Raw genomic sequence first — 27,736 nt, 5'->3', positions numbered from 1 at the left:
TAAAGATATGATGGAAATTTTTGAAGAAGAGTAGATTTAATTAACCTGAGCTTCTTTTACTTACAAATTTACCCCTCAGATATGCATTTTAACTTATTATAAGTCCCTAAAAAATCAAATGAAAATAGAAACTTGTAAATCTGAATTGATTTACATTTATTTAAATTAAAGGCTTTATTTCCAACCCTAATGTACATATGAGAAGCAAACAATATAAGACCTGAAGAACCTGCTAGTTACTTGCAAACTGTGCTGGTTTTATGCTGGTTTCATATAGCCATTTCACTTACCTTCTGAGTTGGAAACGGTTAAATAATGTGCAGACAATTTAAGGTATGATGACAATTTTTGAAGAAGTATAGTTTCTAAGCACTGCTTCTTTAAACAAATGTTTATAAGCTCGATTGTTTTAATCAATACATACAGTTAATCGTTTCAATGCGGACACTGTTTTACATGAAGTATATGATAACAGAGTAGAAGTAACTCTTGATTCCACAATATGTGTCTTGTTCTGAGAAAACGGGGCATAATGCATATGCGTAAAGTGTCGTCCCAGATTAGCCTGTGCAGTCTGCACAGGCTTATCAGGGACGACACTTTCTGCTTTAACTAGATTTTCGGTAAAAGGGACATCTTTTAAACCCAAAATACCATTAAAGCAGAAAGTGTTGTCCCTGATTAGCCTGTGCGGACACTTTACGCACATGCATTTTCACCAATTTTCACAGAACAAGACACATATTATCTGTACAACAGAAAGTGCTAGCCTGCAGGAAAGAGCTGGTGGACTATGACAGACAACAGCGGCAGGCCGTGGCTGTTAGCAGCTCACCCGTAACCAGTCCGAGGGAGTCAGAGAGCATCAAACCACCTGTAAGAAGAGTCAACCAGTCTAGGTAATGTTAGTTTTTAACAGAGCTATACATCAGATGTTGATAATAAAATAACTCAAGACAACATTTGTGTTGAAATAAAATATGTTTTTGTAAGGTTGTTATATCCCCTTCAATACAGATTATGGCGGTAAACTGAATTTACAATAGATGCCACACTATCTGTCTGTTTGTCTGTCTTCAGTATACTGGAGCAATGTTTAACATCAAAAATTACATGCCTTTTTTTAAATTTTCATTATAGTATGGAGTTGAGCATATACAATTATTGCTGTTCTTCATACAGCAATTGCTAAAATTATGTCTTATTACAACGTATTAGATCTTATGCTTTTTATCAAGATTATAACAGTTTGCAAAGCAATACATGTGGCATTTAGTGAATGAGGTACTTGTTTCAGTCTCCTTTTTATGCCCCCAGATAGAAAGATCGGGGGTATATTGTTTTTTGGCCTGTCTGTCTGTCTGTCATTCATTGTGTGTGTCCCAAAACTTTTACCTTGGTTAAAGTTTTGCAATAACTTTTGCATTATTGAAGAAAGCAACTTGATATTTGGCATTCATGTGTATCTCATGGAGCTGCACACTTTGAGTGGTGAAAGGTCAAGGTCATCCTTCAAGGTCAAAGGTCAAGTATATGGCTTCAAAGCAGCGCAATTTGGGGCATTGTGTTTCTGACAAACACATCTCATGTTTCAGTTTGGTCCTCATACTGGGAAAATTGGGCTTCTTTCATTTGCGTTAAGTGTCATGCCAGATTAGCCAGTGAATACACAACAGGCTAATCAGTGACAACATTAGAAGTGATATCCTATAAAAGAAAATATTCCATAAAAGTAGGAAGTGTCAGACTAACTGAAAAAACACTTAAAGCACATGCATTAAGCCCAGTTTTCCAAGAACGAGGCTAAATTGTTCCTTTATTTCAGTGGACAGTTGAGCAACTGTTTCGGCTGTGCCAGCGCCACAGTAGAGCACTGTATCACATTGCTGAGAGCTCTGGTCACCAACACCAACCTCAGACAGATCCTCTGTAGCCAGGTAATTATGGGGCTGTTTGTTCTTCCTGGAGAATTGCCTTTTTTGCAATTTTGGGAAGTTTGCGACTCAAATATTCAGTTTTCAGAAGTTTGTGACTCAAATTTGCACATTTTAAGCGAGGCTGAACCCGAGCTATTGTCATAGCCAGCTCGTCGTCCGCTGTAGGCGTCGTGCTAAAACCTTAACATTGGCCATAACTTTTTAAATATTGAAGATAGCACCTTGATATTTGGCATGCATGTGTATCTCATAGAGCTGCACATTTTGAGTGTTAAAATTCAAGGTGAACATCATCCTTCAAGGTCTGGGGTTGAAAAAACAAAGTCAAGGGAAGTAATTAAGCTTTAAATGGACATAGTTATCTGACCTGCCCACATATATATTTTTGTTAAATAAATCAAAGCGGCGCAGTAGGTGGCATTGTGTTTCTGACAAACACATTGTGGTAAAAGGTCAAGGTCATCCTTTACAGTCTACTGTAAAAAATACAAATTTAAGGGAAGTAATAAGCTTTAAGAAGGGAGATAATTATTCAATATTGAACATAGCCACTGTATATATTTTGCATGCATGTGTATCTCATGGAGCTGCACATTTTGAGTGGTCAATCACAGTTACGTTAGTGGCTTTTAATTATCTGCCACTAAAAATAGAGATTTGATAGAGACAATTATTTTCAAGGGAAGTAATTTATATAATTATAAATCTCATATTATATATTTCCTTACCAAGAATGGAAGTTCTTTTCACAGTTACTGTACATATTTATTTGATTATTTATAACTCAAATGATTGATTTGTCAAAGTTTTTTTTAATTATATAATTATAATTTCTTTGATGTTCATTAAATACCTGTGGACTTATGTCCATAGATACATAATCAACTCTGGCTATGATCTCTTTAAGGCCACAGGCCTTGGTTGTCAGTGATGGCTGACATGGTCATAATTGACTGTGAGACCCCCCCCCCCCTCCTCCCTTGGACAAAATTCAAGGGAACTAATAAGCTGTAAAGGGAGATGATTTCTATACCTGCCAAATGATAAAAAGCAATTTTATTTCAAAGCGGCGCAATAGGGGGCATTATGTTTCTGACAAACACATCTCTTGATATAATTATCATTTCTTACCTGTTCTAATTTGTGAATGCTAGTTTTCATTAAATACCAGTGGACTTATGTCCATACACACATGATGAACTCTGGCTATGATCTCTTTGATAATCTAGAGGCCTCTTGGTTGTCAGTGATGTCTGACTTGGTCATTTTTTACTTTCTACAGACCTCCCCCCCTCCCCCCGGTTGGATTGGACAAAATCCAAGGGAAGTAATAAATCTTTAAAGGGAGATGATGTCTATACCTGCCAAATGATCAATAGAAATTTTATTTCAAAGTGGCGCAGTAGGGGGCATTGTGTTTCTGACAAACACATCTCTTGTTGGGTCACTAGGTCAAAGGTCAAGGTCACTGTGACCTCTAAAAAAAAAAAAATCTGACAAGCTTTCGCAGCCGAGCGTGAAACCCTTTATGCGGTGCTCTTGTTGAAAAGTTTGCGACTCATTTCTATCAATGTTAAAAACTTTGCGTGCGTCTTTTTTTCTCACAATTATGAAAAGTTTCATCTCATTTTTTTTTACAAATTGAAAGGCCAAAGGCCACTTTACAAAGACAAGATAAAAACCCAGAATGAGTAACACTTGCATAAATCACGTGACATGATCTATGTGGCAAATAAAACAAACATAAATTGGTTGAAGATTTTAAGATTAATTAATGAATGGAAAACAAGTTAAATTGATTAATCCTTGTTGGGGGGCCAGTTTCCTCTGCTTTGGTGGTTCCTCAATCACAACTTTAATGCTAGTTACAATAGTTTTATTCTTTACCCTTCACCTGTTTTCAGGGCATGATTCAGGAGCTTATAGACTACAACCTGCGCCGTGGCACGCTGCCTGTGAGGTCAGAGGTTCGATCCCTGCTTTGCCTGCTGACCAGGGACAACCGACGCGGCACCGAGGAGATGAACAACATCATCATGACTCGTATTGCAGCCTCCGTCAGGGGTCACCTCTCCAACCCAGACCTGGTAGTTGTCCTTTTTATGCCCCCGGATCGAATGATCGGGGGTATATTGTTTTTGGCCTGTCTGTCATTGTATGTGTGTGTGTGTCACTGTGTGTGTGTGTGTCTTAAAACTTTAACAAAAACTTTAACATTGGTCATAAGTTTTGCAATATTGATGATAGCAACTTGACATTTTGCATGCATGTGTATCTCATGGAGCTGCACCTTTTGAGTGGTGAAATGGCAAGGTCAAGGTCATCCTTCAAGGTCAAAGGTCAAATATATGGCTTCAAAGCGGCGCAATAGGGGGCATTGTGTTTCTGACAAACACATCTCGTTTTATTAAGGGAAGCTTATAAGGGTGACACTTTCTGCTAGTATATAAGTTTTCGTTTAAAGTCAGTCTTTTAAACAAAAATCCAGTCTGGGTGGAAAGGGTTAGCCCTCTTGAGCCTTTGCAGTCTGCACAAGTTGATCAGGGAAGACTCATTCTGCTTTTATGGAAGTTGTCATTTCATGGAAGTCTTTTCTAAACAAAATACCTGTCTAGGCAAAAAGTGTGGTCCCTGATTAGCCTGTGTGGACACTTAACAGTTAACACACATGAATTAAGCCCAGTTTTCCTAGAACATCAATGATTTGTTTATTTGCCAGGGATCCTCAGTGCGTCACGAGATCCTGCTGTTGTCCAACTCACTGAGACAGGAGGACAGTTGCTGGGAGAGCAGAGTCAGATGTGGTAGGTACCGGCCCCACAACTTAAACATGTCTTAAGATTAATCTTAGGTGGATGTTGTAGGTACTGGTTCTAGGACTTAAACTTATCTTTAGATGTTCCTGATGGACATGCAGATATATCATAATGACACTTGGCCCAGAAATTATAATAGCAAACAAAATTAAGAAAAAAATTAATAACTTATTTGATTTTTTTAACAATTAATCTTTTTGTAGACCTTATAGCTTATGTTTTTGAACAATTAATATTTCTTTTGTTTTTGAACAATTAATCTTTCTGTAGTCCATATAGCTTATCCCCCCATTCCTCTGACTTTCTTCTTAATCAGTGATATTGATATTTATCTGGGATGTATGATAGATTAGCTTATTATTTGTCTGATATTGACCCGCCTACATCATTCAGAAAATCATTTCAGCTCCCAAGGTTGATTGTTAAGGAATATATAGTGTTTGAAATATATGAGCCGCTTTCTGGGAAATCTGGACTTAATGCATGTGTGGAAAGTGTTATCCCAGATAGGCCTGTTCATTTCCCACAGGCTTATCTGTGACAGCCCTGCTTTTATGGAAGTATTCATGTTTAGGTGTTCTCTTCTTAACATCCACTTTAGGTGGAAAATATTGTCCCTGATTGCAGAATGCACTGACTTCTGGAGGACACTTTAGGTATATGCATTAAGCCCAGTTTTCCCAGAACGGAGTTCATATAAACTATGTTGTTTTGCTCAGTGATGCGCCTGTTCCTGATGGGGATGCAGATGAAGCAGCCAGTTGTGATGGAGAGTGTCACCCTGCCCTGCCTACGCATCCTCAAGGACCTAATTACACCTGAGAAGCTGCAGCCAGCAAAGGTAGGCAGCTAGACAGAGGGTTTTAGAATATTCATACACATCCCAGGGATATATTGGAGTCATCTGTCTGTTTAAGTGATGGTTGGTTGATAGGTCTTTGATCTTGGTCTTCCCACAAAGTGTTGTTGTGTGTATAACTTTCACATTTGTTAAGTCCTTTTATAGAAACATTAAATATGTTGTCATATGAATAGTAGTAGTGAAAGACATACTTTTCATCCTCAGTGATATTCAGATTCACAATAGTTTTGCTTTTGAACACAGCTGATGAAGCCATGTTGGAGTTTGAGTTGTTTTTGTGACAAAGCTTAACTGTTAATTTTATTTCATAGCTCACTGTTTTCATGTGGAAATAAAGTGTGCACAAGATTTTAGTTTGAAAGTAATGTGACTGACATAGGGAGTGATCTTTCTTGGAATAAGTTTGTGTTTTTTGTTTGGGGGGGGGGTGCTATATTAATTATATTATTGGAATATAGCCTATATTTGGCTTCAAAAATTTAAAAAGCCATGAAAAAAATGTTCAATTCCTATATAATCTGTCAAATTTTGCTGAAACTGAAATGAAAACTAAATCTGAATGTTTTGCGTCAGACGGGGGAAGCCAAGCCAGGGGAGACCACTCCAACTATGTCCCTGCCGGCAGAGTTACACGTGAACAGTCAGGAGTGGCTGCAGGGCAACCCCAAGTACCTGTACGCCAACTGGAGGAAGTGTGTACCCTCACAGACAGGTATGGAGTCCACTCTAGGGGACAGTATTGTGGCTTGTGGGAGTATTTAATTGAGCCTCGCTCTAGGAAAATGGGGCTTAATGCATGTGCGTGGAGTGTGCAGTCTGCACAGGTTAATCAGGGACGACACTTTCCGCTTTGATGGTATTTTCAGCTTGGATGAAGTCTCTTCTTAGCAAAAAACCAGTTAAGGTTGAAAGTGTTGTTCCTGATTGGCCTGTACAGACTGCTCCCTCAATAATGATACAGATGACTGTGGTTTCAACCATGATTTATCTAGGTCTGTGGTTTCAACCATGATTGATCAAAGTCTGTGGTTTCAATCATAATTGATCTTGGTCTGTTGTTTCAACCATATTTGTCCTTATTCCTTAGTTTCAACCATGATTGATCTAAGTCCTTTGTTTCAACCATGATTGAAGTAGGTCTGTGCTTTCAACCATGATTTATCAAAGTCTGTGGTTATGATACCTTTGGCATACAATCAAATTTGCATCCCCAAATTTCAGTAACTCAAAAGGTCCAGACACCGCCTGAAGCTAAGCCTGAAGGCCAAAAGGAAGAAAACATTGAAAAAGCAGAAGAGGAGCCCAACCAATCAGACGAGAGAGCCAGACAGCGTGTCAAATTCCTAGCAGAAAAATATGCCACCAGATGGCGCCACAGAATGTGGAAAGTCCCGGGTGTGCCACTGAAGTTGACGCAGACGACATGGCTCCAGGCTGCAATGTTTTCACCATCTTCTCAGTCGGCGCGTCAGACAGCAACCAGAGTCATCGAGTATATGGCGCAAGTGCCCTTGCGGAGGAAGGAGATCATAGATATGCTGTCGGGGTGAGTGAGAACTTTTGTGGACATTTGATGGAAATGTCATGGAAACTGATAAGTGTAATTGAGTTGAAATAGGTTCATGGAAATAGTCGTTTTGAATTTCATGTAAGTAGGTTCATTGCAATTTCATGGAAATGTGTTCTTGTAAATTTATGCAAAAAGGTTTAATGCAATTTTATGGAAATTTATTAATTGCTATTTCATGAAAATATGAAAATTTGTCCCTTGCCATATTATGGAAATAAGTTTCTTGCAATTTCATGGTGATGGGTTTATTGCTTAGTGTTTATACTTTTGCGAAGAGACTCTCATAAAGTGTATCTTGATGGTCCCTGTTATCTGCTCAACACTACAGTGGAATCATTTATTTCATTGACATTTAATTACTTCAATTTGTAAAATCTTGCATATGATTTGTATCTTTAAAAGGCATGTTTGTTAGTATGTCTGATATAAGAACAGTTCATATCTTGGTTCAACTGATTCACCAAAATCCACTTAAATTAAAGTGAGACTAATAATATTGGTTTAACTGCAAATCAGCTAGTGTGTAAATTTGTGTTACTCCCAAAATGTATTTTATTGAATCTGCAACACAAATATTAAAAATGATCAAAGCTGTGATATCCATCTTGATTTTACCCATACATTCAATGAAATGCCTTATTATGAGATCTGGTTTATAGCAAGTGGTGGTATACTGAAATCACCATGGGTGTTTGTCTGTCATAATCTTCTGCAGTTTTACTCCTACAACTTTCTATGAAAAAAATGCAAACGTGCAGGAATCGTTTCTCATGATATGAATTTTAGCATGTGCAATTTGTATCATCCAACTTAAAAAATTACAGAAGTTATGCCGGTATTCAACTAAGGCATTGTATAACCTCATGCCCTCTATTTTGATTTCTAAATGTTGTTGGAAACACAGCTCAGAGACTAGGAGAGGTGTCAGCTTGAAACTAAATAGGTTGGCAGGTCTCATTAGAGAGGAACTGCAGTGCACAAAGAAACGTTACTCTTGCTACCATGTTTTTAGAGTGATCACCCTTTGTTTTGTTTTTTTGCTTATATTCTCTTTAGAGCATATCTTGAACATTGATAGAGTTATCAACTTGAAAAAATAATTGGTAGATCTAATTTAGTGATGTGGAATGCATAAGAACCATAACACGTGCTCCCATGTTTTAATAGTGATTGCCCTTTATTTTTGTTTTTTGCTTGAATTTTGTCAGGATTGTATCTTGGAAACTGTAAAAGGTATCAATTTCATCCTAAATAGGTACGGAGATTACATTGATGAGATGTGCAGGTAAAATGCGTAGTGTCATCCCTGATAAGCCCATGCCAACTGGAGAGGCTAATCTAGGACAACACTTTATGCACATGCATTAAGCCCAGTTTTCCCAGAACAAGGCTCTACTCATCTGCATAACCATTTCTGCAGGTGCCTTGAGCAGGTGGGTAGAGCTGGGGAGTGTGCCCAGGAGTTCTTGGCCCTGTTCAGTCGACTCATACAGCCTGTACACTGGAAATACTATCTGGCTGTGAAAGGAATGCTGCTGAAACTGGGGGACCTCATAACTCGGGTGAGTAGATCTGAGCAGGTTAACTCACAGGTCCAGGAAAATATTCTAGGTGAAAAAAAATATGCTCCTGCCTCTTTAGCAATAGTGGGAGAAAGAGAAATATCTGGTACCTTTTAATAGTTGATATTTAATATGCTTATTTATGACAGTCTCGATGTTGTATTGTTGGATAAATAAAGAACAAAAAGTACTAAAATATTAAAACTGATTTTTTTGGCACAGACGTACCCACATATTATTCGAATATATTTCGCTAAATAATTATCTAAGAAATATCTCAATTATGTTTATTAGATTTTTTTAGTTTTTGCAGAATTGACCATATTTTTTTTGTCAGGTTATATTTATTAGTGGACTAAACATGCTTACTATTATCCTGGTAAACAAGTTTGCCCCTCTGAGTTAATGGCACATTTCTATTGCCATAAATTGACATTTGCTCTTCTTGATTCAGATGTAGGGTGAGGTCGTTCAAAGAAATTATTGAATTTTTTTTTTACCAATCCCCACTCAAGTTTTATGGATGTACTTAGAATCTGTGTTTGTCCATGATGTCAATTATACAGTAATTATATTCAATTATGTCAATTATATGAGTTTTCTTCTGGGAAAACTTGGCTAATTGATGTGCATTACGTGTCATCCCATGTTAGCTTGTGTAGTCTCCACAATCCAACCATGAATGAAACTTGCCACTTTCTCTGGAATTTTTAGTGTAAAGGCAGTCTACTCTAAACAAAAATACATTTAAGGCAAAACTGTGCTGTCCCTTATTAGCCTGTGAAGACTGCACAGGCTTATCTGGGACTACACTACGCACATGCATTAAGCCCCATTTTCCCAAAGTTTGGCTTATATATATTTTCTTGATGTCAATTATAGGAGGTAGAGAAGCTTCAATACCTGGAAGAAACAACACTTAGTTCTGACCTGGCTCTGGGCTTTGCACTGAAATCTTTGACAGGTAATTATTGGATTGTGGAAGCTGTTATGAACAGAAAAATGCCAATGAAAGCTATAAATTGTCTACAGATGTGATGACATCATTTTGACAATAAAAGTAGCAAATGATTGGTTAGACAAAAAAGCCAATTAAAACACTGGGAATGTTTTCTTATTGTGCAGTCTTAATGAATCTTGGTCAGAACATTTGTCCCAATGATATCTAGGTTAAAAAAATCTATATCACAGATTTTAAAAATTTGTAAACACTCCTGTTTATTCAGAAACACTTCATTTATTTCCTCATTTTGTTCTTGATTTATTGTTTCATTTATTTCCTTATTTTGTTCTTGATTTATTGTTCCTGTTCATTCAACATTATTATTAAATTATTTGTCCAGCAAAATTGTAGTGTAATTTAATTTGTTTATTCAAAATTGCTATTAATTTACAACACTTAATTTCTTCTAGAGTCCCCTGTTCATTACATGTAAGCATCACTGCTCACTCATTGCTTTTTTCCAGAATAACTTTCCCTGTTGGTTCAACATCAATTCTCATTTATCTGCTTTGTTTTCTTGCAGAGTTAATGTCACTATTAATTCAACATCAATTTTCATTTATCTTTCTTGTTTTCTTGCAGACTTGCTGTCACTGTTTATTCAACATCAATTCTCGTGTATCTCTCCTGTATATTGCAAAGTTGCTGTCCATGTTCATTCAACATAAATCTCCCCTGTTTTCTTGCAGTTTGACTGTCCCTGTTCATTCAAAATCAATTCTCATTTATTCCGTGTTTTCTTGTAGTGTTACATTAACTGTTAATTCTACATCAATTATCATATATCTTTCAGTTTTTGACATCAATTCTCATTTATCTTTCTGTGATCAACATCAATGCTCATTTATCTCCCTGTTTTCTACGTCAATTCTCATATATCTTTCTGTTTTCTACATCAAATATTATTTATCTCCATGTTTTGTACATCAATTATCATTTATCTCCCTGTTTTCTACACCAAGTCTCATCATTTTCCTGTTTTGTACAGCAATTCTCATTTATCTCCCTGTTTTGTAAATCAATTATCATTTGTATCTCCTCTTTTATTTGTGTTCATTGAACATGAATTCTCATTTATCTCCCCTTTTTTCTTGCAGAGTTGCTGTCCCTGTTTGTGCAGCAGAAGCTAATCAAGCAACACTACAAGAACAGACTGGTGGGATATGTGCTCAATGGCTACCTGTCACTGAAGAAGCTGCTGGTGCAGAGAACCAAACTGATTGACGAGACCCAGGACAAGCTGCTCGAGCTCCTGGAGGAACTCACGTCAGGTTGGGGCTTGGATGTTACTTTTGGCCTATTCTGTTAATATTTGGGTTGTTCTGTTACAAATGGGGCGTTTCTGTTACTCTTGGGGTTAATCTGTTCCTATTGGGGCTTTTCTGTTGCTATTGGGGTTACTCTGTTACTATTGGGGCTTTTCTGTTACTATTTGAGTTATTTTGATGTTATTGGGGTTGTTTGGCTGTTATTGGGACAAGTCTGTTGCTATTAAGGCTATTCTGTTGCTATTGGGTTTTTCTCTTGCTTTTGGGGCTATTCTGTTGCTAGTGGGGCTATTCTGTTGCTTTTTTGGTAATCGGTTCCTAGAGGGACTTACGTTGGGTAGGGGCTAGTTTGTTGCTCTCCATGTTAACCCTTTCCCCTTTATAGGTTCCCTTGGTGTAGTGCATATACCTTCCACCTTGTGAATGGGAGGTTAGGGCTTTGATTCCCACTATAGGATGGTTCTTTAGATCTTCCCAAAGACACCAAGTACTGGTTCTACCCAGGGAATGGGTTTCAGAACATTTCAATAAACCATGTGCTTTTGATGCAATCAAGCTAAAAGAAATAGGTTTCAATTTCCATTTCTGGCTTAGAAAGAAAATGAAAATGGCTTTTTTGAACCAGAATAAAACCAGAACAGTGCATGAGTAACTCACAGTCTGTTCAGGGTTTACACTGTTTGCTGCTGATCAGTACTTTAGGGTTGAAAATGAAGCCTTTTAAAATTGAATCTAAATTGATAGGTCTTAAATTCAAATTGATTTTCTAAGGGACTACTAAAGCATAAATGTGTGTATCAGAGTGGTTAAGAGTTAAATAACCCTGAGGTAAGACAGTATGTTTATATTTTGTTCGGCTGTTTTATGTAAGGGCTTTAATTTTAGGTAGGCAGGGAAATTAAATTAATTTCTACTTCATCTCCACGAAGTAGCAAGGCCTTGTTAATATTTTGGTAAAAAAAGAAGGGTGATTGACCCTAACTCCTAGTTTTGTTTAATGAACCATATTGGAAGTTTGTGTGAAACTTTGTTTTTATAGGCTCGTGTCATTTTAATATCACTTGTTTGCTTGCAGGTACAGAGTCAGAGACCCGTGAGTTCATGCAGGTGTGTGTTGACACAGTGAAGAAGTATCCCCTTGATGACCAGGTGTCCCCCGTGTTCATCTTTGAGAGACTCTGCAGCATCATATTCCCTGTAAGTGGGGTCATTATTTTGCCTACTTTTAAAAGCTTTATGCATGGTATAAAACTGCTATTCCAAATTAGCCGTTTAAGTTTTTTGTAATGAAATCTTTTGCTCGAAACAAAAAACATATTTAACAGGAGGAAAAATTTAATCTTGTGTGGGGTTGTACACTAAAATGTTCATTTCAGTTGCCCACCTTTGTTCTTTCATACCTTTAATACAATCATATATAATATGTTTCATATGAAAAAATAAAGGTCCATCCCATATTTGATGAACCACAAGCAACGAGGCTCCTGCTAATTCATATCTATGTTGTGATGGCACAAATAGGTTTATACGCTCATATTAACTTGTGCTTTTAAAATTGAGAATGCAACCTTTTACGTTAAGAGCCCAGTTCCGAAAAACTGTGCTAAATGCATGTCAGAAAAGTGTTGTCCCAGATTAGCCAGTGCAGACATCACAGGCTAATCAGGGATGAGACTTTCAGCTTTTATTAAGTTTTTCGTTCAAAGGTAGTCTCTTCTAAATGAAAATCCAGTTAACCCTTTCAGTGCGGGAACCAAATTATGAAGGCCTTTGCAAACAGTTTGGATCCAGATGAGACGCCACAGAACGTGGTGTCTCATCAGGATCCAAACTGTTTGCTATTCTGATAATATTCTTTGAAAAAAATCGAAGAAAATGCTAATTTTAGAAATTCAGCAGACGACATTTTAGCAGACAACAAATTTCCCAGCATGCAAAGGGTTTAGGCTGTGTGCGCAGGTGTATCAGTGACAACATCTTGCACTCATGCATTAGGCCTAGAACAAGGCTAAATATATCTTGCGCTGAAAAATATAGACATGAACTCCCCAATAAACGTGTTTTCATTCAGGAGGAGAATGATGTAGGTGACTTCTTCATGATTCTGGAGAAGGACCCGCAGCAGGAGGACTTCCTGCAGGGGAGGATGCTGGGAAACCCCTACAGCTCAAGCGAGGCGGGGCTCGGGCCCCTCATGAGGGACGTCAAGAACAAGATATGTCAAGGTAACAGGACTACATTATCAGTGATTACATGTTACTACACAGAAAATATATAGCAGTTTATTATGAACATTCTAAAGTCAATATTCTGACTCAATTTAGAGTTTGTTTTCTCAATTCGTTTAAATGAGCTTGCTGCCATGCATAACTTGTTGTTCATACAAGTATTTTTGAGTTTTGAGTCTCTTTCAACCCTGAGTTTGAGGAAGATTATGTGCATTTTCATAAAGATGAATGTTAACATTGTTTGTGAGCTGCTGACATTCTCATTTCTCAGCTAAGTGGATACTCAAAACTACTTTTTGGAGTTATCATAAACAATTTAGAATGTTCATGGTTCGGGTCCATTATCACCCAGGAAACTATTTATCACACAGAAAATTGGTATCACTGGTTTCATGGTGAAATAGTTGCTGTAGAGCTATGAAGTCTCAAGGGTATTTCACATTACATAGCATGTATTTGGACCATGCTCTGTGAAAAGGGGGTTTATGCATGTGCATAAGGTGTCATCCCAGATTAGCCTGTGCAGTCTGCACAGGCTAATCAGGGAAAACACTTTCCACCAAAAGAAGAGATTGTCTTTACACAGAAAAAAAACATACAAGCGGAAACTGTCGTCCCCGATTAGCCTGTGTGGACTGCACATGCTTATCTGGGACGACACTTTACGCACATTCATTAAACACCCTTTTTACAGAACAGGGCCTATTTATTTTGCAGACTGTGAGCTGGTGGCCCTTTTGGAGGATGACACAGGTATGGAGCTGCTCGTGAACAAGAAGATTATCAGTCTGGATCTACCAGTGAAGGACGTCTACAAGAAGATATGGGCTCCAGATCATGGGGAGGTGGGAACCGTACTTTTTCAAGTATTACACTCAACCATGTTTAATGCCCTGCGGATATGTTGATGTTAAATATATAGCTTGTATTATGTATATTTAGGATAGCACAATGACTGTTTCTCAAATTAGAACTCAGAATAGTGTTGTATCCATGTTAAACGCGATTCAATTTGTTATATTGACATTTTCGGGTTTAAAAACTGTGTGCAATACGTGTTAAAGTACGGTAGTTATGAAAATGGGGTTTTGTTTGTGCTAAAGTAAGCTGACAGTCTGTGTGGTATAGTTATTTCCCATCGTTATTAGGATAAATAGTAATCGAGGGTCAAACTCTCATTATTCAGGGCCCAAACTTGTTTTTCTATTATAACATGTCATATATGTATGTGTCTAAGTAAAATGTGTGTTTGTATGTATAATGTTATGCATGAATTTTATCTAATTCTTTCATAGCAATACCTATCATATATCAAGCAAGTTTAACAAATCATTAGAGGAACTCGTATTATATACTAACAAATTAACATGTAAACTAACAATGCAATATGTAATTTTGGATATGGAGGTGAATACGAGCTTCATAACTTAAAAAAATTGTCTCAGGGGGAGCCCATGCAGGTGATCTACCGGATGCGAGGGTTGCTGGGTGACGCCACAGAGGACATGGTGAACTCCCTGGACAACAACACGCAAGAGGATGTGGACAAGGAGGAGGTGTACAGGATGGCCAATGTGCTGGCACAAGGGGGTGGACTGAGAGTCATGTTGGACAGGTGAGGGGGTAAAGTGGGGACAGGTGACGGGGCATGTGGGGACAGGTTGAGGGGGGAATAGTGGGGACTGGTGAGGTGACAAGTGGGGACAGGTGAGGGATAAAGTGGAGACAGGTAAAGGGTAAAGTGGGGAAAGGTAAAGGGTAAAGTGGAGACAGGTAAAGGGTTAAGTGGGGACAGGTAAAGGGTAAAGTAGGGACAGGCGTGGGGACAGGTGAGGGATAAAGTGGAGACAGGTAAAGGGTAAAGTGGGGAAAGGTAAAGGGTAAAGTGGAGACAGGTAAAGGGTTAAGTGGGGACAGGTAAAGGGTAAAGTAGGAACAGGCGAGGTCGCAAGTGAAGGAAGGATAGCGTTAAAGTGGGGACAGGATAGGTGGCAAGGAGGGACAGGTTAGGGGGCAAGTGGTGGGTTGTAAGTTGTCTGTGTCTTTCTAGAGGGGAGGGGGAGAAATGATGACAGAGATAGAGTAGTAGGAGCCATGTTAAATTAGCAAATATTAATTTTGTTGGTGTGAGTTGGTTGGATGATCAGGTGAAAAGGGCAGTTGTTTAGAGGGTGTATAAATGTACTGCTTTGTACTGCAATGTGCTTTATCATGGATCAGAACTTATCATGAGGCTGGGTAAATGTTTAGTTTGGGGGGGTCATTGTCTGTTATGTTAAATATAATTGATGAGTTGATGTTGGCCTTTAAAAGAATGGAAGTTTATATGACTTTCATGGTGAATGGTGAAAGCATAGTTTTAAGTGTGAATTTTATGAGAAGTACAAAAAAAAAGATTTTACAAGTCATTGACTAAGTTAAAAACATTTTTAAGTGACAAATATTTAACAATGTCTGACACCATTACCCTTCAGACTTGGCTCAGTGAAGGACCTCGTGCTGGGCAAGCCACTGATGCTGGTCCTACTGAAGCTCTTCTCGTTCACCGTCAATGTCAAGGTCAATCGACAGGAGCTGATCAAACCAGAGCTGAACACCATCACCGTGATGCTTGGGGCACTGAACCTGGCACTGTGGGCAGAGCAAGAGAGCGGCACTACGGCTACCAAGGGGCAGACAATCACGGAGCAGATACTGCAGATCATGGAGACTATCCTGCTGGAGGCGAGCTCACAGTCAACTGACAAGTACACGGTAAGTCTATGTGGAAAACTTTCCATGATAACCCTTTACCACTCAGAAATGTACCTTGATATGTTTGTTGTCCCTTAGAAAGTCCTTTCTTTCTTAAATCCAGTTTTAAAGGCATCATTTCCAACCCTAAGATACTGAAGAACAGCAAACAGCATACAATTTGATTTCTGGTTCTGTGCCCGTTGCATATAGCCATTTTCATGAAGCTACTGAGCTGGAATGTGTTAAAGAAGAGTTTGTGATTTAAATAAATCCATCGTAAGGAGTATAGATGCATTGGGATTAAATTGTGTGTTTTAAGCATTTAATATCTGTAGAGAAAGATTTATGATGGTTTAAATTGTAATGTGTGTGTTCTGTTGATAAAGGAAAGTGCCTTTTCAGTATAAGGTCAAAGTGATAAAAGTTCATAGCCCAAGGGCTTTGAACATCAAAATCATTTCTGTGGCATATCTGAGTACTGAAGTACTTCTTTACTTGAATATTTTAACTCATCATCATTCAAATGCATATCTTAATACCAAAGTAATACTTTACTTGAATATTTTAACCCATCATCATTCAAATTGGGGTTAATACATAATTTACAAACCACTCGTATTAAATTACAAATTTCGATTATATAATTGAAACTTAAGTGTACAGCAGGTTGCTTTTTTACAATGGATGATATCATACATTTATTAACCCTTTCCCCCGTAAGAAGCAAAGTGAAAAAGGCTTTTGCAACCAGCATAACACCAGTACAGCCTGCGAGTAACTCTGTCTGTTCAGGTTATATGCTGTTTGCTTTTCATCCTTATCTAAGGGTTGGACATAAAGCCTTTAAAACTTGAATCTAGAAAGAAAGGTCTTTAATTAAATATAACTTTCTATGTGACTACAAATGCGTCAAAATATGTATCTAAGCGGTAAAGGGTTCATGTAATCCCCAGGAGTTTTCCAAGCTGTGCGGTGACCAGGCCCAGCTGATGATGCTCCTGGAGAGGATTAACTCCCCTTTCGTGCGCTCCAACACCAGCGTGCTGCAGGCTCTGATGAGACTCATACCCTTCCTGGCATTCGGGGAGGAGGACAAGATGTTGACACTCATCAATCACTTCAAGCCCTACCTGGACTTCAGCAAGTGAGAACATCTAAAAAAAAATTATTAACACAATAATTTAGGTTACTGTATAATTTTAACCATATATTAAAAAACAAAAATTTGACACTGTATGATTGTGCATCATCTGCAAAAAACATCTAAAAAGTGTACAGTGACCCTATTAATTCCTGGAAAAATGTTGATTATGTTACCTGTTGCAGGTTTGAGAATGTTACCAGTTGCAGGTGTTAGAATGTTACCTGTTTAAGGTTTGAGAATGATACCTGTTGCAGGTTTGAGAATGTGACCTGTTGCAGGTTTGAAAATGTTAATTGTTGCAGGTTTGAAAATGTTACCTGTCGCAGGTTTGAGAATGTCACCTGTTGCAGGTTTGAAAATGTTGCCTGTTGCAGGTTTGATAATGTACCTGTTGCAGGTTTGAGAATGTTACCTGTTGCAGGTTTGAAAATGTTACCTGTTGCAGGTGTGAGAATGTTACCTGTTGCAGGTTTGAAAATGTTACCTGTTGCAGGTGTGAGACTGTTGCCTGTTGCAGGTTTGAAAATGTAACCTGTTGCAGGTGTAAGAATGTTGCCTGTTGCAGGTTTGAGAATGTTACTTGTTGCAGGTTTGAGAAGGTTACCTGTTGCAGGTTTGAGAACGTTATTAGTTGCAGGTGTTAGAATGTTACCTGCTGCAGGTTTGAAAATGTTACCTCTTGCAGGTTTGAGAATGTTCCCTGTTGCAGGTTTGACGAGGAGCATACCCAAGATGAGAAAGTCCATCTCGACTGTTTCTGTACCATTGCTGCTGCCATACAGGTATGGAACTAACAGAGGGGCGTTTGTCATTCTCATTTGAAACTAGTTCTGCTTCGGTGCCTTTGTTAGTCAAATAGTTTAGAAAAAATTTATATATCCCCTCAATGAAATTTTAGACATTGAAAAAAATGGTTTTTTGGCATTTCCTTGCTTCTTGCTTAATTAATAAAGTTATTATTATAACCAAAAAAAGTGTAATGGAAATTGAGGTCCTGTGTTAGATACACTCTGGAGCACTTTCTCACGTTCTCCCCCAAAACACAAAAATAGTGGTACTTTATAGAAAAAATACACATGAGTTTCACCATAAACCTAAGGTATTGACGCATTTTGATGCAGTTGAGCTGAAGTAAAACGATTTTAAAAGCCAGTCTTCAGAGTTCACACCATCCTTTCAGAACAATGCCAATGGTGTCCGCCTCAAGGACATGATAGTGGAGCAAGGCCTGGTACAGATGTCCCTGGATTACATAATGAAAAATGCGCCCGAAATCAAGACTCTCTTGGCGTAAGTGGGAATTTGGTTTTACCGTCTAAATGAGCCTCATTTTTTAAAAACTCTGCTTAATGCATGTGAGTGAAGTGTCGTCCCAGATTAGCCTGTGCAGCATGCGCATTAGAATCAGGGACAATACTGTCTGATTTTATGTCATTTTTCGTTTAAATAGTTCTCTTCTTATTGTCAGCGAAAATCCAGCTTATACAGAAAGTCTCGCCCATGATAAGCCTGCATAGGCTAATGTGGGATGACACTTTGCGTACATGCCTTTAGCCCAGTTTTCCTAAAAAGAGGCTCAAATACTGACACTACATGTGGTTTGTACTAGACACTGATTTCATGGCTATTGATCTAGATTTTTGTACTCGACATTTGATGAGAGATTCCTCGTAGTCAAATAACAATATGTCTGTAAGGCATGCCTAAATTTGTCAAGTATATATTTTCTAATTGATTTTCCCTTCTCTAAATATGGAAATGCATTGAATAATTAAAAGTGTATTTTACTGGTTAGAGCAATACAATTATAGCATGAGTTCTAACGATCAAACAAACAATGACTATATGTTAAACTGTTTATATTTTATTCACATCCCCTGTGTTTGTCACAACAGAACTGACTCCGAGCTGTGGAAGGACTTCCTGTCTAAGCCTTCCCTCAACTACGTACTGAGGTTCCTCACTGGCATCTGTGATGGACACGAGAACACCCAGGTATGTGTGTTTGCATATGCATAAAGTGTCTTACCAGAGTAGCCTGTGCAATCACCACAGGCTAATCAGGGACAACACTCTCTGCCCAAACTGTCTTATTTAGTAGAGACTTTCTCTAAACAAAGAAATCAAGTGGAAAGTGTCTTCACCCATTAGCCTGCTCAAACTACACAGGCTTATGTAAAACAACTCTACAAGGTCCATAATCTGCAGAAATCTTGGAAAGAAGTCTTGACAAAAGTAATATTTTAGTAAAACCTTCCAATACATGTTTGCCTGTGAAAACTATATAATTAATACTTACATGATTAAATGAATAATTAATCAACTACCTACAACTATGTTCATTTATTAATGTCATATAAATCTCTATGATTTTAATGGGCCATGTTGCCATATCCACTGAATTTCACAAAGCACTTTTTTGATCTATTAAAAAAACTCAAAACCTAGCTTTCTACCCCCAAAAAGTTATTTTAAAAGATAATAAGCATGACACAGCTATTGTCATCTGATATTTTTATTGGCTGATTATATAAGTGCTTTAAATGTTTGAATGCAATCAATAAGCATTAACTTTAAAACTTTCATCAGCATTTTTTGTTCATTTCCAGCTGTTGCTAGGTAACCACTTGATCCCGATACTTCACAAACTGGAGCAGGTGTCCTCAGATAAACACATCGGCACGTTGGCAGAAAACTTCATGGAGACACTGAAGAAGAGTTCTGTAGTTGCTGGCAAGGTGGGTGGATAATCCCCTGTAGAAACAAGGGCCCGAGTGCTTCAATACAGTCTTGGAATATGAACTAAACATTTAAGAATATTCATTGTCTGTATTCACTAAGTTTTTCTTAAATTTCGTACCTAAAATACTCTGAGCCTTTATTCATTTCTTTTTCTTCCACTGATCATAAAGCATATTTGGCATAATCCAGACTTTAATTTATAAATTCCTCAGGCCCTTGCTGTAAATTTTCTCCAATTTCCTACGACGTGTTTTGTTCTGAGCAAGTGTCTGTCACTTGAAGGTCAAGGTCATTAACGTTAAATCCTAAACATATGGGAATAAACCAACTTTTTAAGAAAGTAATATTTTTCAAAGAGCAATTTTAGAATGACATACCTGACACATTTGCCTTGTTGTTATGTTTGTGTTGCATTTTAATATCATAAATACGTTACCTGTTATCTCTAGCTTACCCCTTTCCAAGGGAGTTATTTCATCCGGAAAATATTCAAGCGCTGGGAATCGTCCACCTCTATAAGAATCCAAATCAGGTTAAACATAGTACAATGCAACCTAACAGGAAATCAAGAACCACAACTCATCTTTCCTTTCCGGATAAAACCATGTGCACGCCTATTTTAGGCTCAGGACTTATGTGTTCTTTTCACTGTGTTTTTGGCGGAGTTTAAAAGGATAAAGTTTATTTATCTTTTATTTGTATCATTCGGTTTATATTTCTATACTTTTTGTTGCAGTAATTGTCATATTTCTGCTTTTGCTGGGTTTCTTTGTTTGTATCGTCGCTCATGTACATGACGTCATGAGCACGTGAACCACGAGGAATTCGTGCCTATTCCCCAATAAGTAATTGAGGTCAATTGGACAGCGTTCTTTGTGTTTACATTTTGTGGTTTAACTTTTTATTTGAATTTATAATCATTAATTTGTTTTTTTGTAGGTTCTTTCTGTTTCTTTTATTTCAGAATGAACTTACAGGATAGAGGTTCTTGTGGTCATATCAAAGCAAGGTGGGATTCCCACGATACTTGCTTGGCATGTACCGGTTGCACATTTAATAACAAATGTGCGGTTTGCGATTTGTGGGCTTACGACGTATGGACAAAAGCAGGTCGCCGGAGGACGTCGATCAGCCGCAAACGCAACGAACCTCCATCCGACGTTGATTACCCGGTGACTCCACTGGTCAAGGATGACCAGCGGTTTTGTCAGTCACCGAGTACCGGGCAAGATGGTGTTGTTGTCAGTCGATCGTCATCAGATCTTTTGACTCACACCATGCATACCGGCGACATTGATCATGGAACGACTGGATCAATGTCAGACCACATGGCAGCCGCCATTCTACGGTCTTTGTCCGGTGACGTAACCGGTCATAATATGACCGGCCGGTCACCGGTCCGGTCCGGTCACCGGTCATGTCACCGGTCCGGTCCGGTCCGGTCATGTCACCGGTCCGGTCACCGGTCCGGTCACCGGTCCGGTCCGGTCACCGGTCCGGTCCGGTCACCGGTCCGGTCACCGGTCCGGTCACCGGTCCGGTCCGGTCACCGGTCCGGTCCGGTCACCGGTCCGGTCCGGTCCGGTCACCGGTCCGGTCCGGTCATTGATCACCGGTCCGGTCACCGGTCCGGTCCGGTCCGGTCACCGGTCAACAGTCATCAGTTGGGCCTGCCACCGATAACACCAATCGCCGGTCAAGAAGAACTCGGTCTTCATCATCGGCGTATTCTTCTACATCCGATTCGTCGTCGAATACATCGTCTTCATCAAGGAGTGGACATCGGACACGCTCTTCTTCGTCGAGCAGTTATCATCGTCGCGGCGCTCATAAGCGATCACGTCGTCACTCACGGAGACGGTATTCCAAAAAATCTCGATCACATCGCAGCCGATCCACATCTCGACAGCGCAGCCGATCCAGATCTCGACATTGCAGGAAACGAGGACGTCGGCAACGTTCACGTAGACAGCATCGGACTTACCATACGTATAGTCGTTCACCATCGTGTTCCGTTATGGAATCGCATGTTTCCATGCCAAATGTGTCGGTTCCAACGTTGACTGCCACACGTATTGCATCTTCAGGAGCTCATCTCACTACTACGGCGTCAGTGTCAACACCACGGGTATCATCTACAGTATCTAGTCGTGTACCCCCTACAGCTACCCTGTCGAATCCTGATACACTATGGATACAGAATTCGGCGGGACATTTTGTACCGGTCAATGCTGATAATTTACCTTCTTCCGGTTTACATTATCAGTTTACTGACGTCGGGGATGATCATTCGCTGTTACCAGACAATTACAATCCGGTACAAGATATTCTCACTTCTGTTCCTGCTGATTCTATACAAACCGCTGGTGTTGTAGAGAGTGAGGCTGATTCAGATGCAGAATCTAATGTTGAGACGGATCAATATTTAGCTCCGATTGGTCAGATCTATGAACTGATGTTTCGTACTCTTGGTGAAGATTACTGTCCAAGACCTGCTGAACTGTCTTCAAATGCGACGATTTCTGTGACAGAACAACTTTTTCGTACATTTGATCCCAACAGGGTTATTAAGTCGACGGCTCGTCCTGACCCACGACTTCCCATTGGTTCTACTGTTCTATCTGTTCTTCAATCATTGGAATTAGCTAATAAGACTATTCCAAAACGAGGAGAAACATGGAAAATTCCTAAGGAACTAGCTGATCCAAAACACCAGGAAGGTAGTAAAAGTTACAAACCTCCTGTACCACATGCAACATCTGGGTTGGATTTTTCAAAACTTCCGGTTCCAGATCCGGACATAAGCAAGCTATCTCTTGTAATGCCAAGTGGTTCAAATTCAGTTTCTGTTCCGTTTTCAATGTTGGAAACTTGGGAAATGAGGGAACGTAGATCATTAGGTTTGACTAACCAAATTGACTTCATGCTAGCGACAATTTTACAAATGGTGTGTGATTGGTCGGAATCTGTTCCGGAGGAACTCCGTGATTTGTTAATTCATCTCTCACGGACCACACTGGCCTTATCTCACACTTCTGCTTCTTCAATGTCCGAGATGCTAAGGATTCGTAGAGATCTTATCCTTACTTCTTTACCTAAAGATTTTCTGTTGGAACCTGGTATGAACTCGCTCAGAACAGCTCCTCTCACATCAGGGTTTCTTTTTGGTGGAAGGATACAAGAAGCAATCACAGCTGACAAGGATGACCAACTTCATGCTTCTTTAGCTAGAAACAACTCTGGACAACGCCAAGGGGTCTTTAAGCATCCTGCTTCTAGGCCACCAGCAGTTCCAGCATTCAAGACGGCTAAGAGAAATAACCTTTTCTCTAAAAAGCCTTCTTTTAATCCACGGTCAGGTCCTAATAGGCAGTCTTCCTATAACAGACCTTCTTTGTCACACAAGTCTTCTAATAAAGATTCTGGGAAAAAGGGCAAACCCAAGCCGGGACAGAGGAATTTCAAACCTTCTACCGGCAGGGGCGCACCTCCTGCTTATCAGCCCTAGGTCCCTTCCCTTTCTACCGCCACAACCTCCGATGCCGGAAATACCAGTCGGGGCCAGACTTTTCCACTTCTCAAATCGATGGCTTCAAATTACTTCAGACGCATGGGTTCATTCTCTTGTGACAAAAGGCCTGACTTTTCAATTCGAAAAAAGGCCTCCACTTTCTCGCGTCCCTATAGAGCTGGTATCTCGGCATCCACATATTCCAGAGTCCATTCTCGGGCTCTTGGAAAAACAGGCGGTAGAAAGGGTTCAAGATCCTTATTCTCCAGGATTTTACAGTCGTCTTTTTCTTGTTCAAAAGAAAAATGGTTCCTGGAGACCAGTAATAGATTTAAAAGTGTTCAACATGTATCTCCTCAAACCAACTTTCAAAATGGAGACTCCTTCTTTCATACGGGAATCCATCAAACCCCTGCACTGGGGGGTGTCTTTGGATCTGGAAGATGCTTACTTCCATGTTCCTATACATCCCAACTACCGAAAGTACTTGCGATTCGCCTTTCAAGGCCAAGTCTACCAGTTCCGGTCTATGCCTTTCGGGTTGGCGACAGCCCCACGAGTTTTTACCAAACTAATGTCGGCAGTCGGATCACACCTCAGAGTTCACGGGATTATTCTTCTTCAGTATTTCGACGACTGGCTCTTACACCAGCTCGATCGTCAATTGCTTCTGTACAACCTAGAATTCTCTTGGAAGGAGCTCCTCTCGTTAGGGCTCCTTCTCAATGCAGACAAATCAGACCTCATTCCTTCACAGGACTTTACGTTTGTGGGAATGAATTTCTTGACCCACATCAATCGGGTCAGAGTGTCTATTCAACGTATATCAGACCTTCTGATGAAGGTCAACTGGGTTTTGTCCCAATCTCATATAACAGCTCAAGAATTCCTCTCTCTCAACGGTATCCTGAGCTCAGTAGCAGACTTTGTGCAGTTGGGACGTCTCTTCCTACGTCCTCTTCAGCACTATCTCTCAGCTTGTTGGAAATGGTCTCCAGGCAATCTATTAACACAGATTCCAATCCTTCCCTCCTTAAGGTCTCATCTTCAGTGGTGGCTAGACGAGGAGACTCTGTTGGCAGGAGTACCCCTTCTTCCCCCGCAACCGTCATTATATCTAATAACGGATGCGAGCAAGGAAGGGTGGGGTGCTCACCTGGAACCTCTCAGTCTGATAATTTCAGGGTTGTGGTCTCATCAGGAATCTCACCTTCATATCAACAATCTAGAAATGCGAGCAGTATTTCTAGCTGTATCTCATTTCCAATCACATCTTCGAGACTCTTGTGTGATGGTGTCAACAGACAACACATCTGTGGTGGCTTACATCCAGGCACAGGGGGGAACACATTCTCAATCCCTGTATCTGGAAACCAGAAAATTACTTGTTCTTTGCAAAACACTCAACATTCATCTGCTGGCAAAATATATACCAGGTCGCCTCAACGCCCTGGCGGATGGTTTGTCTCGCAAACACCAGTTACTTCCATCGGAGTGGACACTTCATCAAGAAGTGACCAACCAGATCTTTTTCAAGTTCGGTTATCCCCTGGTCGATCTATTTGCAACCAGACACAATCACAGACTTCCTCTGTATGTGAGTCCAGTTTACGATCCAGCAGCGTGGGCAATCGACGCGCTTTCGTTCGCATGGGACCAACTGGATGCTTACGCCTATCCCCCACCCATTCTAATTCCCCAAATATTGGGGAAAATCAGGGTGAGCTCTTGCAGGATACTCCTGATTGCCCCTTGGTGGCCCAGAAGATCTTGGTTCAACGATCTTCTCAGTCTCCTGTACGATTATCCCAGGAATCTTCCTCACAGGTCAGATCTTCTGTCTCAAAGCGGCAGACTACATGCGGACCCAAAAATGTTCCACTTACACGTCTGGCCGTTATCAGGCAATCTTTGCAGAAGAAATGTTTTTCTGTCAGGGCTTCAACCCTCGTTGCTTCTGCAAGGAGAAAATCCACCAGAGCAGTCTATGATGCTCGTTGGAAACTCTTCTCCAATTGGTGTTTTCGAGGGAAAATTAATCCCCTCAATCCCTCTGCTAGACGAATAGCGGATTTTCTCATTTATCTTTTTGATGATAAGAAACTTTCTCTTAGTTCCATCAAAGGATACAGATCTATGATTTCGCATACATTGGCTTTCACTAAGTCTTCACAAGTCTGTGCTGATCCAGCTATTTCAGAACTTGTTCGAGCTATGGAACTTAGTCGTCCTGTATCTCGTACACTTGCTCCTAAATGGGATTTAGCTTGTGTGCTTGGTTCCCTTATTAAGGCTCCCTATGAACCTCTTGATCAGGCTTCATTACAATTCCTAACATGGAAGACCGTTTTCCTTCTTACTATGGCTTCAGCCAAACGGAGAAGTGAAATTCATGCTCTTTCTATCGAGGATAGTCATCTTCGTTTTGACTCTTCTGATGGTTCTGTTACATTGTTGTGTCAGTCAGGATTCCTTGCTAAAAATCAACTCCCCTCTATGGCTTCCAAACCCTTCAAAGTTCCAAGTCTATCTAGAACTTGTGGACATGAAGATGATGATAGACTCCTTTGCCCGGTTAGGGCTTTGAAGTTCTACCTTAAAAAGGTAAAGTCTATTCGAGGTTCTCGCAAGAGACTTTTCATTCCATTAAAAGGGGGGGGGCGATGTGTCTGCGGCTTCTATTTCTCGTTGGATAGCCTCGACTATAAGGAAAGCTTATTCTTCTCTTTCATCGAGGGATTTATCCCTGTTTAAGATAAGACCGCATGAATTAAGAGCTCTTTCGGCTTCGTGGGCTTATATTAATCAGACCCCACTATCTGAAGTGCTTCAAGCTGCTTTCTGGAGGAATCCGACCACCTTCTCCTCTTTTTATCTTCGTTCTCTTGAGTGCCAACAAGACAATTTGTATAAGTTGGGTCCTCTTGTAGTGGCTCAAACTGTAGTTTCTTCTATGGCGTAAGTACACTGGTGCCATCCGAGAATTAAGTACTATACTGTACTAACAAAGATTATAAGAGGACTTGATTCTACTATCTCTGGCTGTAAACCCTCTATATGGGTTTTGCTGTGATGGGAAAAAATATGCGAACCTTCCCGCCGCAGCTGCAAAATCAGCTAGAGATAACAGGTAACGTATTTATGATATTAAAACAAATTTTCTTAAGTAAAATTCATTTTAATTATTAAATACTTACCTGTTATCGGTAAGTCCCACCTCCCACCCCGCTCATCGCCTTTTTATGTTTGCGTAAAGGAAAGATGAGTTGTGGTTCTTGATTTCCTGTTAGGTTGCATTGTACTATGTTTAACCTGATTTGGATTCTTATAGAGGTGGACGATTCCCAGCGCTTGAATATTTTCCGGATGAAATAACTCCCTTGGAAAGGGGTAAGCTAGAGATAACAGGTAAGTATTTAATAATTAAAATGAATTTTACTTAAGAAAATTTGTGTTTAAAGGTGAAGGTCACACTCATATTGTTTTTGGCCTGTCTGTCTGACATTCTGTCCCAAAACTTCAACCTTGGTTAAAGTTTTGCGATAACTTTTGCAATATTGAAGATAGCAATTTGATATTTTGCATGCATTCGTATCACATGAAGCTGCACATTTTGAGTGGTGAAAGGTCAAGGTCCAAGTTCAAAAGTAAAAATATAAAATCCAAGGGAAGTAATAAGCTTTAAAAGGGAGATAATTTTTAAACCTGCCAAATGATATATTGAAATTTTATTTCAAAGCGGCGCAATAGGGGGCATTGTGCTTCTGACAAACACATCTCTTGTTCAATAATTAGAAATGTCATTTTTTGGCATCTAGTCCATCCTTGAAAATGGCTAAAGGTATGGCATTTTTAATACAGAAATCATATGAATTGACTTTAACAACCCGCCATAGTTGTTGGAGTTATTGTTCTCTTCTGTGACAAGCTCTAGTTTCTGTGTGGGTCATGTGTGGATTGAGGTATATTTCTAGCACTCTGTTGAATTAAACTTAAATAATTACCATGAAACTTGTTCTGTATTGTATGTGTGTTGCATACATTTAAATGAATATCCTTTGCAAACCGGAGACTTTATCTGTGTGTTGTAGTGTTCAGTTCTTTTTATGTTTTAGGGTGGTTGATGGACTTGCGCAATCAAGCTTTAATAAATTGTCTGACACTTTATTCTTTCTTTTTTGTGTGATTTGAACAGATTGAGGAAGTGCGACAACAGACAAAGACAGAGAAGAAGCGTCTGGCCATGGCTGTCAGGAAGAAACAGCTTGGAGCCCTGGGCATGACGGTGAGTCTTCTGGTTACGTACTATTGCGAGTCTTCTGGTGGCATCTCATTGTGAGTCTTCTGGTGGCGTCTC

The 27,736-nt window shown here is 39.6% G+C and overlaps 1 protein-coding gene across 3 annotated transcripts in view; it reads left to right on the top strand.

The window, feature by feature from the left end:
* Window positions 1-27,736, top strand: part of LOC127838381 (E3 ubiquitin-protein ligase UBR4-like) — a 179,398-nt gene that overhangs the window by 139,083 nt on the left and 12,579 nt on the right. For all 3 annotated transcript variants that reach the window (XM_052366097.1, XM_052366098.1, XM_052366096.1), the window contains exons 81-101: window positions 760-899; window positions 1,826-1,937; window positions 3,842-4,024; window positions 4,657-4,741; window positions 5,473-5,594; window positions 6,189-6,327; window positions 6,837-7,161; window positions 8,606-8,747; window positions 9,630-9,711; window positions 10,848-11,021; window positions 12,094-12,215; window positions 13,090-13,243; window positions 13,964-14,091; window positions 14,692-14,861; window positions 15,721-16,000; window positions 16,936-17,126; window positions 17,836-17,908; window positions 18,307-18,416; window positions 19,022-19,121; window positions 19,736-19,864; window positions 27,575-27,664. In XM_052366097.1, the coding sequence (XP_052222057.1) occupies window positions 760-899; window positions 1,826-1,937; window positions 3,842-4,024; window positions 4,657-4,741; window positions 5,473-5,594; window positions 6,189-6,327; window positions 6,837-7,161; window positions 8,606-8,747; window positions 9,630-9,711; window positions 10,848-11,021; window positions 12,094-12,215; window positions 13,090-13,243; window positions 13,964-14,091; window positions 14,692-14,861; window positions 15,721-16,000; window positions 16,936-17,126; window positions 17,836-17,908; window positions 18,307-18,416; window positions 19,022-19,121; window positions 19,736-19,864; window positions 27,575-27,664 (3,051 nt within the window). The remainder of the gene's footprint in view (window positions 1-759; window positions 900-1,825; window positions 1,938-3,841; window positions 4,025-4,656; window positions 4,742-5,472; window positions 5,595-6,188; window positions 6,328-6,836; window positions 7,162-8,605; window positions 8,748-9,629; window positions 9,712-10,847; window positions 11,022-12,093; window positions 12,216-13,089; window positions 13,244-13,963; window positions 14,092-14,691; window positions 14,862-15,720; window positions 16,001-16,935; window positions 17,127-17,835; window positions 17,909-18,306; window positions 18,417-19,021; window positions 19,122-19,735; window positions 19,865-27,574; window positions 27,665-27,736) is intronic.

Source organism: Dreissena polymorpha, chromosome 7 (assembly GCF_020536995.1).
Source record: "Dreissena polymorpha isolate Duluth1 chromosome 7, UMN_Dpol_1.0, whole genome shotgun sequence".
Taxonomy (NCBI): Eukaryota; Metazoa; Mollusca; class Bivalvia; order Myida; family Dreissenidae; genus Dreissena; species Dreissena polymorpha.
This window is presented reverse-complemented; position numbering and strand designations above follow the sequence as displayed.